The 12,833-nt window shown below is 40.1% G+C and overlaps 1 protein-coding gene across 4 annotated transcripts in view; it reads right to left on the bottom strand.

Annotated features, from left to right (window-relative positions):
• SLC24A2 (solute carrier family 24 member 2) overlaps window positions 1–12,833 on the bottom strand; it is a 276,593-nt gene that overhangs the window by 78,557 nt on the left and 185,203 nt on the right. For 2 of the 4 annotated variants that reach the window (XM_016960672.4, XM_009456372.4), the window contains exon 5: window positions 5,059–5,109. The exons of the other annotated variants lie outside the window; for them this stretch is intronic. In XM_016960672.4, the coding sequence (XP_016816161.1) occupies window positions 5,059–5,109 (51 nt within the window). The remainder of the gene's footprint in view (window positions 1–5,058; window positions 5,110–12,833) is intronic. 4 annotated transcript variants of the gene reach the window in all.

Here is a 12,833-nt window from a genome sequence, read left to right as displayed (position 1 = left end):
GGGTTTTCAAAACAGCCACATGCCTAATTTAGGACCCCATGATTCATGTAAGACATTATTAGTTTTTCAGCTTGGTAAAGGGGCAGTTGGTTGCCATGAAACAGTAAGCTTAATTTAATTATGGAAAAGGTCTTTATAATTTTTTTGCCCTTGATATCACAACTTTTCTACCATTTTCTCCCTTATACAAATGAACAAGGATTGACTTTTTAAATAGTGGTGAAATTATTTTTCTGGAAATGTCTTTGGTTAAATGGCAGAGAGTTTAGGACAATACAATGGAGACAGCTTTCCCCACATATTGCTTCACTGCAAGATATTAGTTGGGATATCTACCTACCTACCTACCTACCCACCTACCTACCTACCTACCTATCTACCTATCTACCTACATGTCTCTGTGAAACATTTACCTTTGAAGAGCAAAAATTACTAATTCTATATACTGCCATTGGTGGAAAGGTCTTTTCTCCTTTTAATCCATCTGTCCCATCACATAAACTTGCCTACTTTTGAACTAGCATTCTATATTATTATTCAGAATAATTTTAGGAAAAGAGCCACGTTCAATTTATTGAGAATTTTCTAGAGTAAGAATGGTATGAAATTTGGGTATCTGCAGATGAGAAATAAGCTATGCATTATTAACTTTAAAAGTTGGAGATTGCTCTTCCAAAAATATGCAGTATCACTGTATGAGAAGATAAGGTGACTGCTGCCTGTGTAGGGGTAGCTGAAGTTACCAAAAGACATTTTTGTCCCTAGAAACATCTTATTACAGGGGCAAAGTCCCTGGGAGGAGTAAAGCTCACTAATTTATCATGTCTAGCAAAATGTCTCATTCAGGGAAGGTGCTCAGTTATTATTAAGTGAATGTGTTAGTACAGGTGGCAGGTAAGACAGGTTGTCATCTTGGGACACATGAACATGGCAGTGGAGACATCGCCTGCCAGGCACAGTGCTGTGAGCTTTATGAATTCTGCCTGCCCTCACTTCCCAAGATAAGAAAGATGCCTTCCACTGGGCTGTTCCAGCACCTAGGGTCTACTCATCTCACGCCTGTGTCTCCCACAAGGTCATGAGTTCTTTAGGAGAACTGTGTTTAATCTCCTCCGCTCTGCCCCCAATCCAGCACCTGGTACATACTGGCTATTGATGAACAAATTCATGAAAGGATGAATAAAAAAGTAGATAAAATTTGGATTGGCTTGGGGTGGGGAGAGGAGGTTGGGTGTGGCCTTGGGAGCTGCTCCAGTGAGGTTCTAGAGCACCTTAGGGCTGAGGGAGACAGGGGAGGGGGAAAGGGCTCGGAGGGCAAGGAGAAACTTTTCAAACGTCATGATTTTGTCTTGCGTGTGAGAGTAAGTATATTGTTTTATTAAAATAACCTTTTCATGGCACAGTGTTCACGTAGAAAGAAATGCTTTCTTCAATAGCTCATTGTCGTCCACACCACGATGCCCTCATTCTTAGTCTATGGTATCCATCAAGCATTTCTTCCCACTCCCTATGCTGTAGCCAATTCCATCTGCCCCTGTTCCACTCCCCATCTTGTACAACAAGCTGCAGTGGAACCCAAAGGGCGGGGCTTTGGGGGGACACAGTGCTGAGTTCAGGGTCTGCATCACCACTTATCACCTCTGAGTCCCAGAACAAATTAGTCTGCTTCTCTGAGTCTTAGTTTCCTCATCTAATAAAATAACTCTTTGAGCCTTGGTTTTCTCCTCTTCAATAAAATATACTTTTATGATCATTATGATAGATGATATAGAATATGTATAAGCCCACAGCACTGCACCCAGCAGTGGGAGACACCCAGTGAACGTTGGTGTGCATCTATCCCTTCATCCTTTTCTTAGCCTAGTAGTTCACCCTTCTTTCCTGATTTACCTCATATTTACTAATTCTTTAGGGCCCAGTTTAAAGATCACCTTCTCCACAAAATCTCCTCCCACACCTCACCCGCCCAACTTCCATGGAAAGCAATCTTTCCTCCCCTGTAGCCTGTCATCTTCTGAACACCTGTGGTACTTACCACTTTCTTCCTGGTGTCTCAGTGATTGCCGTGTGTTATTTTTTCCCCCCAGTCTGTAAATTCCATGGGGTCAAATTGCCCACCCTTTACTCTTATTTCCCCAAAGCACCTAGCAGAATAATTTGTACACAATAGGTGCTTAAAAATAATAAGCTGAATATATGTAGCACAATTCTCTATATTTAGAAATCATCTTTCAATTCTTTTTTGGATACAGGGTGGTATATATAATGCATCTTTCCATTTGGTCCACTTAGGGAAAAAACAAAACAAAACCAACCAACCAACCAAACAAACAAACAAAAAAATGACCCAGGCTTCATTGCAAGTCACTGACCTCACACAACATCCAGAGAATTCCCTGGAAACAGTTATAAATAAGGACTTGTCACATGGGCAATCACAACAAAGCCCTGCTCAAAAGCTAGTCACAATTCTAAAATTGTGCAAATGCTTAACTGGAAGGGGTATTTCTCAAAGGCTAGCTAGCTAGTCCACAGTTATTGCCCCAAACATCTTTGTCTTTATTATACTTCCTTAAATTGTACAACACGAAAGTGACATAAATCACATATATTATTCTTATTTTCCAGTGGGAGGGGAGAGGCCCTTGAGAGTTTGAAGAGGCCATGCCTGGCTTCTACCAGATCTGAGGTTACTGAGCTGGCTTTGAGCCTTTTAGATGGAGTACCAGAATTAGGTTTAAGCCAGACTTGGCTTGTCATGGAGGTACCTGTCAAAGGATGCAACTTTACGTGGCTGGATGGACAGCTGCTATTCCAAAATATTCTTTTTCTAGTACTTGAGAGGGATTGCTATGTATTTAGAAAATTTAAAAATCTTTCAGAGGTTCCTGTTCTAGGTGAAGGATTAACTTCAACCAGCGTTTCCACAAAGGTTCCATATCAGAAAGTCTGGGAAACACTGTCTACTCCATCCCTCTTTACAATTTATTACATGCTGCAGTACACAGCAGCATAATGAAAACTCTGAGAAGTCACGTGATAAAGAGACCTATTAAACTTAACTCAGAAGCTCTCCCACTTATTTATGGAATCAGCCTTGCCTTTTTGCTTTTTCTTTTTTTCCTTGTTGTTGAAAAATTCTTAGTGACATCCTATGAAACCAGCATTTCACTTTTAAAATGCTGCCTTTGCAGTTATTACCCATCACTGTAATGGGGATAAATTTTCAGCTAAGAATGGGACACAAAGGGATATGCGTGAGGGGATGGGAAAATCAAGAGAAGGATAAAGTATGTTGAGGGTGACCCAGGGAGGGCCCCCAAACACAATTTGACAGTTTTGCTCAGGGCCAGCCATGGTTCTCATTTCATACATGATTTTGACTGTGTTTTCCTGCTTCCAAAGCCCGGTTGTTATCAAGTGATAGAATCAGATTGGAAGTAGAATTTGCATCTTCGTCTTATCTTAAATTGTCTGGTGTAGGGAGGAAAGAAAGGGAACACTTGGACAACATTTGCTCAGATGAATGTGAGAAGAGGAAGGAGAGGAGAAGGGGATGGCAGGGAAACAAAGGTACGTAGGAGGTAGGACATTAATGATAGAAGGTAATGGACAGGATGGAGGAAAGAGAGAAAGTAAAGGGCTTGACAGGTCAGGCGGATGCTAACAAACTCCTCCTCCTAAGCCAAGAATAAAATAATAACCGGGACAGGAGCCTTCCTTAAATGTACAAATAGCTCCGTCTATCCCCTCAGTAGCAGGTACTTATTCCTACATGTAGGGTTCTGCCACTGGACCTCTTGCTGCCCATGGGTCTGCATTTCCCCAAGCTGTTGGTAGGGCCCAGTGTGAGATCCTAGGAGTGGTCTGCTGCTTTAGAAAATATCGTGGTGGTTAATTTAAAGCACAGGGCTAGCAAAAGAGAAGGGCCCAGGTGTTGTGCAAAAGCCAGAGTGGAGAGGGGCTGGGAAGGGGCTTCCTCTTGCCCGGGGTTGTCAGATGTTTCACTTCTTGCATGCAAAGCAACTAGGAGATCTTTGGCAAGCTAAGGCCGCTTAGAATATTAGAAGCTGAAAGCAAGATATGCAACACATTTGGGAGTTTCTCTCTCATGCTGAAGAATAAGATGAACTGATTCCTCTATGAGGGTACCTTTCAATTTCTTGTCAGTATCCATGTAAAAGTCATGTAAAAACCTTAAATGTTTTTCATAACTTACAAATATTATATATTATTAAAAAGTCGCAGCATGTATGGGATGAAATAGGGGTTAAGGCAATAGGACAGCTCCCTTTCCAAGAATTCAAAATCTTCACATTGCTGTTCCATGGCAAACCTACATCAGAAAAGAGATTCTTCCTGGGACAAGGCTATGTTCTGGGACAGTGCCTGGAATTCATTAATAAATACATCTTATATAAATCTCGACTCAGAGAAAATGGTTAAAATGATATGCCTATCCTCATGGAGTGGGAACCCTCATGTAGACAATGCTACTGGCTGGAATGGTGGACCCAGCCTCTCAGAGTAATGCTCCTATCTGAAACAACAGGGACTGCAGGCAGACAGGGCATGAGCCTACAGTCCTCCACATCAGAATCAGGTGTCTAGCTGGTTCTGGGTATACAAGTTACTTCAGATCTTTCATTCCTTTGCATAAATCAGAAAACCACCAGAACATACATCCCCCTCTGAAATAAAGGACATATTAGAAAATTATTGGATGAATGTTTCTATATGTTTTGTGAGCATGTGGGGGAAAGTACTGGCGCAGTGGGTATTTGTGTTTACATTACTGACACCATTTCTCTGAGTGTGTTACATAATTATGATGGTTTGAATTGTCTGAATGGAATAACATGATTACCCATGGTATTGCACGTCTCCAATTCCAAATAAACACAATGGCAAAAACTAGACAAAAATGCAGAAAGAATAGTAAGTCACACAATGTCACTGAAGTCATGCAGAGAGGAAAAAAAAGAATAAAAAATGGGCAAGCAACAGACACCATAAATGTAAAAAAGCCAATGCATACAATTCTAAAATCATTCTTACCTTCTTCAGTCATTGTGTCATAATATTTTAGTTTTCCATATGATCCAAGTTCTACAACATCACAGTAAAAGACACAAAGATAAGGAACGAGCTATAATGCAAGAACTTTGTTTTTACACATTTTTAATTAATCAGATTCAGAGTTATACTGTCAAATTTTGCAATCGTAACTATATGGAGATGTGCAAACATGGGCCATGTGGCAGACAGCTTTCACGGCCCATTTTCAGAAATCACTTTAAATATATTATGCTACCGGGGGTAGAGTGTGCCCTGCATTACAGAATAGGGCACAGTTATCTTAACATCCAATGAAACAGAGTATTTGGCAAAGATAACTTCACCCCAGGTCTATTGTAACCCTGTAATTTTTATAGAGGTGACACTCCGAGAGAAAGGGACTGAACAAGGACAACGTCCAGGCTCATGGAAGCTTGCAGACACTGTGATTCCTTGCCACAGAACAGCAGTTCAAGAAGTTTATTTCACAGCTTTTCTCCAACAGAACCATTTCCTAGAGAAAAAGGAAGGCTACCTAGGAAAATCTAACATGAAAAACCACGTTCTAAACTTCCCTTTCTCTTCTTATATTTTAGACAGACAACACAGAGTGCTCTGGGAGGAAAAAGGAGGCATGTTCCCAGGGAAGACCACCAGCTCAGATAAGTGACAGGGCAGCCACAGCTCCAGGACTAAGGCATTGGTGGCTGCTGTGTAAACAGCAGGAGGCAGGGCAAGGACCATCAGCTCCCCCTCTGTGTACAGATCATCAATGGACTCCCCCTATAATGGAAACCCCTGGCAGAATGTGAGCTGTTTTGAGTGAGCTGGTGGGAGTGGCAGCTGCAGTTGAGGGGAGAGAAGGAGTGGGATACACCATTTCTGTTTTCTTCAGTTTTAAAATAGCAACTTTTATCCTTGTTTGTCTGAAAATTCTAGATTGTTTTAAGCAATTTTGTGAGCAGGTTAAAAATATATTTTCTGGTCATAACACCACTCTCCCAATAAACTTCAAGACATTAATTAGACTCAAGAGATAGTTCTGTAGGATTCTGCAGAATGCTCCCATGGCCCATTAAGTGGGCCAGCTGCTGGGAATCCTCATATGAATAAATTTAAAATTGATGGGTTTTGTGTGCAAGATGAAGGATCTAGCTTAAAATGCAATAATAAATATTCGTGTATTTCATATTTGTATGATACATCATTTACGCATTTTTTCATGTGCCTAGATTTCTATCTAAAATTGTTTTAATACGCCAGCACAAAATTATATCTTGGGGAGAAAAATCACATGTTTATGTTTCTACTAAGAGCTGCCTATTCTGGCTACATTACAAAAGATGCAGGTGCTTCAAAAAGAAATTGAATTTTGTATAAATAGAAAGAAAAATTTTTTCATGACTTCTGGGGATTGCCATCAGTGAAAAAAATATATACATATGTGTATATATATGTATATATATATTCTGGTATTTTAAGAACAGTATTATATATTTGACATTGCACAACTTCGGAATTCTTAAATGACCTAAATACCTTCATAAATATAAAACACATAAATATAAAACATATGTTCATAGTGGCTTCACACATAATATATGTGTTTGCATGTGTGAGTAATCTTGGAGTAGATTAACAAATCACATCAGCCAACTAACTGTTTTGTGACCTCTCTTCCTTTCCTGAGGTAAGCAGTGGAATAAGCAGCTGGCATTCTCTACCATTTGCTCAGCAAACAGAATATGAGTGGCTCTGTGTTTGCAAAGTTGGATGTAAACTATATTCTACACAGTGACAATACACCATTGCATTTTTATGGATCCATTTTTGTAGACGCAAACCTCTGTATGCACACACTTATTTTCACATATCAATCCCAACTGTCAAATATCTGCTTGTGGCAGATGATATTACTCCTCACCTCATCTCTTGCAGAATCAGGTATAAATAAATACATTCATATTGTTTAATTATCATTTTATTTGTACATAGTTGGAATTGGAACTGTTCATATCGGACAAAGCTCACACATTCTCGACAACGTGGCAATGTCTAGATCGCTTCTTAGCTGCTTCCTTGGATATGATGAATGAGACTGAAGAACAAGAACTAGGCAGAACATAACAAAAATGAGGCTAATGATGGTGGAAGAGAAGGAAGAAGAGTAGTGAAAAGCTGAATAACAGCAGGTGTTGTGGCAACTCAAGGCGCACTGAGGAAGCAGTGGAAGGGAATGGTATCTGCCCAAACAAAGAGAACCATGTTTACAGTTTACTGAAGAAAAGTCAGAAAAGAATGGAGATGGAAACCAGCCTGCTAGAATACGGTCTTTAGCACTAACAGCAACAGGATGGTGAGATGGTGAATTCAGCAGCAGCATCCTAAGGAGGATTGGGCAGCATCTCCAGGAGCCACAAGGCCCTCCTCCCTGAAGCAGGGACTCAGGAGGTGCAGAAAGAGAAATGACATGCGACTAGGACAAAAAGCATGCATGCATAAACCAGAGCTCATCATGCACTTGGCTGGGGTCCTACAGCCCATGATGCCTCCTGGAACGTACCCTTGCCCACTGTCTATTGACAGCCTGTGGCAAGACCTAGTCTTGCTGAGAGGACCCGGGAGGCACTCACCGGCATAGGAATGTGGCTTGCAACCAGCACACTCTCCATAATGAATAACTAAGGCACTTTGAACATAATTGGATTAGGATTCAAACTGGGGCTAATCCAAGGTTAGTTTTTTTGGGGATAGGAGGAAAGAAGTAAGGGAGTTCAAGAGTCTATTAGTTAACATTATCTAGCACTGTTCGCTGTATCAGTGAAGCAAGAAGCAGCTAGGATTGGAAGAGCCATACATCACCTGTGAATGTCATTCTGGGTACCACCTGGTGCCTCTTCTCTATAACATTTCTCTAAGAAGCCACACAGATGGAGAAGAAATTCCAGAACCCTGTGGTCGGTGTTTGAGATGAGCCTGTAATCCGATTGTAAATGCTGCCCATTACGAGAATCACACTTGCTTTCATGCCACCGTGGTGGAGCCCACATTACTGAGATGTGATGATCCCATGACCAATTTTCTCCCTTATGTATATTACTACCCCTCTAATTCTGTATCACACTAGCCAAAAGAGTGACTTTTTTGTTTTGTTTTAAACTTTACTTTGGGGAGGAATGAAAGTTGCCCATTAGATGTAACAACTCCCAATTGTCTCACAGGGACAGATCTCGATTATGGAAAATATGGTGAAAGTCCTGAAAGGTAGGTTACAATCACAGAGGGAGATCTGAATATAATTATGTAGGAATTATCATCCTCGAACAGTGAACAATAATGTGTGGTCATTACTGTGGATCATGCAGATGGTTCATAATGAAATGCCCAAGCAAGTCCCCAGATTCTGCAACTTCTTATAAATTTGCCACTTCATTTTCAGCCTTGCTTCTCTGTGGTGTTGCTTAGCAATATCAGTGGTTACTGATTTCTGTCTTGTGAGGAGCTGACTCAGGCCATATTTCACCTTATTTTACATGCTCTGGATGATCAAGCAAGAAAAATGGGACCTAGATGTGCTTTTCTGCTGCTGTCCTTTTGAGGTGGGCTGGGGAGGGGGAGAGCGTAGGATAGAATATGCAGGTTTCTGAAAAGGATTTTTAAAGAAAAACAATAAGCAACCTAGACAAGAGAATCAACCCAAAACAATCTGCCTTTTATGAGTATTGTTTTGAGAAGTGAAGCCAGCTGGACTTCCTGGGTCTAGTGGGGACTTGGAGAACTTTTCTGTCTAGCAAGAGGATTGTAAAACGCACCAATCAGCACTCTGTAGCTAGCAAGGGGATTGTAAAACACACCAATCAGTGCTCTGTAGCCAGCAACGAGACTGTAAAATGCACCAATCAGTGCTCTGTAAAATTGCACCAATCAGTGCTCTGTAAAATTGCACCAATCAGTACTCTGTAAAATGCACCAATTAGTGCTCTGTAAAACACACCAATCAGTAGGGTCCTAAAAGTAGCCAGTTGCAGGGAGGATTGAAAAAAGGGCATTCTGATAGGGCAGAAATCGAACATGGGTGGGGACAAATAAGGGAATAAAAGCTGACCACCCCAGCCAGCAGCAGCAACCCACTTGGGTCCCCTTCCTTGCTGTGGAAGCTTTGTTCTTTTGCTTTTCACAATAAATCTTGCTGCTGCTCATTATTTGGGTCCATGCCATCTTTAAGAGCTATAACACTCACCACGAAGGTCCACGGCTCCATTCTGGAAGTCAGAGAGACCACGAACCCACCGGAAAGAACCAACTCTGGATACATTTTTACTGTGTAATTAAAAATCTCAATAACAATCTTAAGATAATTTTAAACACTGACACTGTTAGAATATTTTTTTTTCCTTTTTCACAAAGTCCAGGAGATAAGTGATGATATAGCATGAGGGTTGCATATATAGTTTGGAGCCTTACAGACCTTGACTTGACAACTGGGTCTGCCACTTGCTAGCCATGAGACCTTGGGCAAGTTACCTAATGTCTTTGAGACTTAGTTCTCACACTTATGCAAATGAGAAAAATACTAGTTGTATTCTAGAATTGTGGTGAGAATTACAGGTGCTTAACCTGTAACTGACAGATAATATTCACTAAATATATGGTAGGTATTATTATGACTTTAGTGCATCAGTTGGTTTTCCTTCAAATTAGGAAGCTCCCATACATAGTACTCTTCTGATCTTCAAAAATCAGAGTGAACTTTGGTATCAAGAGACCTTATCGTTATAATGCAGAACAAGGAGATCTTGTAGCACAGTGGAAATTTTGGAGTCAACAGATATGGTTTCTAATCCAGACTTTGCTTTTTATTACCAGTGTGACTTTGTAGTAAGATAGCCTTTCACAACCTTAGTTTCCTCATCTGTAAAATGGGGCTCATTCTAGTACGTCCCTCAATATGTTGTTGTAAGGAGCTTTGTGCTATGCCTGGAACATTGGAAGTGCTCAAGCTCATACATATAGAACCCATCATTCTATGATTGGGCCAAAATCTAGTAAGTGATGAGTTGTCCAGACTAAGATAATATGTCACAAGTGACCACCCAGGATTTGAACCTTGTTCTAACATCCTTTTCACAAGTTTATATTGGAGAAGCAGCAGGTAAAATGAGAATGACAAAAATAATGACCAATGATGTCATGCCAAAGGAAGTCTATGAATGTCATTTATATTCTTTTGTATAATCTAACATCAGGTACATTGAGACCTGATGTCAGTTACACTGGTATTATTTAAAGAATGTACAACTCAGAGAAAGAAATAACATAAAGACATTAGGTTTTGGTTTTTGAAAGGGAAGCTCAAAAGGGACTTCAGCTGTTCAGGAAAGTGGTATTGTCCAGTGGTTAAAAGAGTGTGTTCTGGGGTCCAACAATCCTGGGTTTGAACCCAGTTCCATCAGTTTCTACCTGTGTGGTCTTGGGTAAATCATTTAGCTACTCTAAACTTCAATGTCCTTATCTGTAATATGGTTATAATAAAAGTTCTTATCTTATAGGATTGATGTGGAAAATAAATAAGTTAATCTGTATAAAATGCTTAGCCCAGTGTCTGGCAGGCACATGGTAAATATTCAATAAATATTAGTTATTCCTGTTGTCACTATTATTGCCTCCCCATGCATCAATTCAGAGTTCGAGCTGAATATTCAACATTTTCTCTGGTCTCCTTTTCAGCTGTAGTTTGAAGGGAAAAAATAATATTAAAGATAGTGAAAAAATATGATTTGAATAGCAAAGAACATAGAATATCTGAAACCATCCATGCAACAGTTGGAATTCATTTCTAATTTCAGAAAATCTGTTTGAGCTCTTCTAATAGAGTATTTCTAAAATGTGTTCTTAATTTTTTGTGGGGGTAGGTGGATGGGGGGTTAGGAAACTAACATTTTCATTAACGACATCTATCATCTTGGGTACATTTTTGCTTGTCTATAAATTGAAAGATTACATTTACAAAATCAAGCAAAAGGTACTTTCTCATTAAATCCTATCAATTCTGGGCTGGGGGTTACAAACACATTTATTACCCACTCTTAGAAGTGGCAAAATATTCCATTATCTTCCTCTGCTTTTTTTAAAAAGGATTTATGAAGTGCTGTGTACAGATAGGCCTGTTGGTTTCTTTCATAGAAACAGGAGCTTGGTTATATTACATGTGACTAAGACCCACAGGGTGAGGGGAGGGAGGGGGGCACTAAGGTGATGCTGATGCTTCTGTAAGCCACACTCACAATCCAACCAGTCACAAAGTCTAATTCCACCCCTAAATATCTTCAATTCTGTCTTTTCTGCTCCATTTCCACTGCCCTGGCCTTAGTCTGAGGCTTTGCCTAGACTACTGCAATGGTCTTATTTGCAATCTTCTTCCCTAATCTTTCTTACCACCTGTCTACCCCCAGCACCTTTCACCTATCTTTCTCATCATTATCAAGGTAATCATTTCTAAACACAAAGTGAAAATATAACACCTCTCAATCCTGCACATACTGTGATTTTGCGTTGGAATTTTACTACGTCTCCTAATTTACTGAATCTTTCAGAACCCCGTTGAGGTTCCCTCCTCCATGCAGCATTCCTGAATGCCCCCATCTCTAACGTTAAGTCACTTTCCTCCTGTGTGTCTGTTCCAACTATACACTTTTGTTGTTGTGCTCATCTTATCAAATGTACCTTAACCTACTTGTTTTCTGCCCTTTAAGGCAAAGAGTCATTGTACGCATTTTGTTAATTTCAGCACCCAGCAGAGTAAAGGGGCACTCCGTATGCGTTCAACAAATGCTGCTAAGTTGAATTAAATATCTATTTAAAGTGCTCTGTTAATCTCCCTCACCTTTATTACCTTTGGTACTGACACCTATGATTCTTCCCATTTTAGTGTTCTAATTCCACAGCTTCAACTATTCTGGCTTATAGTGTCTCTATGGGGAGGAAGCCCCATGGGGTGGTCTTGACTCTTGGAATCCCCTTCATTGCTTCAGTGAAGTAGGAGGACTTACATCATGCAGAAGAGCCATCAGGAGAGTCCTCAGCACACAAAAGACAAAACAGCAGCACTGTCTTTAAAAAATGGCAATGGAAAATACCAGCGCACAGAATAGATGCTGCATGCTGGCTAGAGAACAACTTGGATATACTCCTGGATCCCATCTTGTGGCCTGGCTGGATTCAGTGGTTTTTGCTAGGCAAAGAGAATCAGTGCTAATTTATATCCAGCTATTGGGTCAGCAAAGCCGAGCTTCTACCCTCTGGTGCCTGAAAGCATCCAATAATATTAGAAAAATATCCAAGGGAGGAGAGGAAAACCGGTAAAATGAAAAACAAACAAACAAACAAAAAACTCCAGCCATCCAAGAAGGGAAAAAGGCAAGAGATAAGAGAAATATGAGAGGGCAAGGGAATTTGAGAACACAATGAAATTAAGGGGAAAAGGACTGGAAGACATAAAATTAATGCCACTGATGTGACAGTAATTCAAGGTAAAAATCCTCCTTACAATGACATATTCTACACTATTGTCTGGCATGTTATTTTCCTGAATACTTGGTTCTTTACCACAATAGAAACAATCACTCCAAATTATGAATAATTTACAGGAATAAATTTAAAGTAGAATGTTCATACAATCCTTTAAATTCCATCTGTTGTAAGTATAAATCCATGCACCATTACTCCTATTAAATACTAGACTGTATAAGTGGGATTACATAAGTCAGTTTAAAATC

This window comes from Pan troglodytes, chromosome 11, assembly GCF_028858775.2.
Source record: "Pan troglodytes isolate AG18354 chromosome 11, NHGRI_mPanTro3-v2.0_pri, whole genome shotgun sequence".
NCBI lineage: Eukaryota > Metazoa > Chordata > Mammalia > Primates > Hominidae > Pan > Pan troglodytes.
The sequence above is the reverse complement of the archived record's forward strand: the minus strand, read 5'-3'. Positions and strand labels throughout refer to the sequence as shown.